The 1,731-nt window shown below is 48.3% G+C and overlaps 1 protein-coding gene across 3 annotated transcripts in view; it reads right to left on the minus strand.

Annotated features, from left to right (window-relative positions):
• Positions 1 to 1,422, minus strand: part of DGUOK (deoxyguanosine kinase) — a 36,012-nt gene extending 34,590 nt beyond the window's left edge. For all 3 annotated transcript variants that reach the window (XM_023732601.1, XM_004369191.2, XM_004369190.2), the window contains exon 1: positions 1,199 to 1,422. Coding sequence is in view for 2 of the 3 variants with exons in the window: in XM_004369191.2 (XP_004369248.1) it covers positions 1,199 to 1,340 (142 nt within the window). In the remaining variant the exon portion in view is untranslated. The remainder of the gene's footprint in view (positions 1 to 1,198) is intronic.
• Between the last annotated feature and the right edge of the window lie 309 nt (positions 1,423 to 1,731).

Consider the following 1,731-nt stretch of genomic DNA (forward strand, 5'->3'; position numbering starts at 1 on the left):
CCCCCCCCCCCCCCCCCCCGCCACCCAAGTATTCTCCATTTAAGGAAACTGAACTCCATCTTTCAAGCTGCTGAAGCCAAAATGTTTGGAGTCATTACTGACCCCTTTCTTTCTCTCACACCCCACATCCAATCTGTCACCAAATCCTGTTGGCCCTACCTTAAAATATAACTAGAACCCAACCACTCCTCACCACCTTCACTGTTACCACTCTGGTCCAACTCACAATAACTCATGGGGATTACTGCAATAACCTCCTTCTACTTTCAACATATCTGCCAGAGTGATCTTTTGGTATTGTTGTTAGTTGCCTTTGAGTCAGTTCTGACTCATGGCAATTCATGTCACTTGACCGCTCAGTCCTTCCAATGGCTTCAGAGTAAAAGCCCACAATGGACTACAAAGCCTTTACAGTCTGGTCACCCCTCACCCTTCTGACTTCGTCTCCTCCACTCTCCTCCTTGCTTACTCTACCTCAGCCACGCTGGCTTCCCTGTGCCCAGTACACACTTTTCACCTCAGGGCCTTCTGCACTTGCTATTCCTTATGGAAGATTCTTCTCCCAGTTATCCACATGATTCACTACCTCACCTCTTCAGGTTTTTGCTCAAATGCCACCTTCTTAGTGAGTGCTTCCTTGACTACCCTTCTCAATCCCTCATCCGTGATTTTTCTCCGTTATACTCATTACCATATAACATATTGTTTACTTTGCTTAATTTGTTTCCCCACTAGAATATCAGTTCCACGGGAGCAGATAATTTTATTTGTTTTGTTCACTGCTGTAACCTCGGGGTCAAGAACAGTGCCTGGCACATGGAAATGGCTCACACGGTTACTTGTTGAATGATTAAAATGAGAAATTCTCAGTTTGCTACTAGAATGTCTTCAATAGGTTAACACTTGCTAATCTCCTTTACAGAGAGTACTAGAACAAGCAAGTGAACTCTTGTTTATCTGCCGACTGTGTTGCTTTTACGCCCCAACAAATGTGCCCGTGTGGGCGGGTATTGAGACCTGACGTACTAAAAATCAAAGACGCAAAGGCCCACACCGCGCTTGGGAGGGAAAAATCGCTAGCAGCTCAGAACAAGCAGGCCGCCGTATCAGATGAGGGGATTCTGGGCCTAGCTTTCCCGGTCTCTCAGGCACCTGCACGGCAGAGGCCAAGGCGTGGCAGCCACTTTCCGGCCCTTACCAATGTTGCCTTCGATGGAGAGCCTTCGGGGGCCGCGCTCCGCGTGCATACCCCTGGAAAGGAACGCGCCCCTGAGTGGACTCTGTGCCATGGAACTGGAGGGTGCGCGCAGAAGCGTTACAAACAGCCTTCTCACTCTCATCCCACCCACGATCCTCCGAGCGATCACTTCCGTCGACGGCACTTCCGCCTCAAGCACAGCCTTTCACGCGCTCCGGCGCACCTCTGACGTCAGAAGGTCGCCAGGCAGGAAATGGGTGGGGCTGAGCTGACAGGGAGGGAGGGGGCCAGGGAGCGCTCAGTTCTCGCGATGTTGGTAGAGAAATGTTGTGAAAAAGAAGTCTTGGAGTGTGGGGAATGTGTGAGAGTTTGCTGGTAACTGAAGATGCAACAAGGGTTAGCCTCTCCAGTTTTGTTCACTGAACAAATAACATTTTAAAAGAGAGAGAATTCTACAATCCCATGACCTTTGCATTTTGTATAACTTTAAAATAGATTAAATTTTGATAACTAAAGACAAATCAAAATAATTG

This window comes from Trichechus manatus, unplaced genomic scaffold (assembly GCF_000243295.1).
Source record: "Trichechus manatus latirostris isolate Lorelei unplaced genomic scaffold, TriManLat1.0 scaffold00004, whole genome shotgun sequence".
Taxonomy (NCBI): Eukaryota; Metazoa; Chordata; class Mammalia; order Sirenia; family Trichechidae; genus Trichechus; species Trichechus manatus.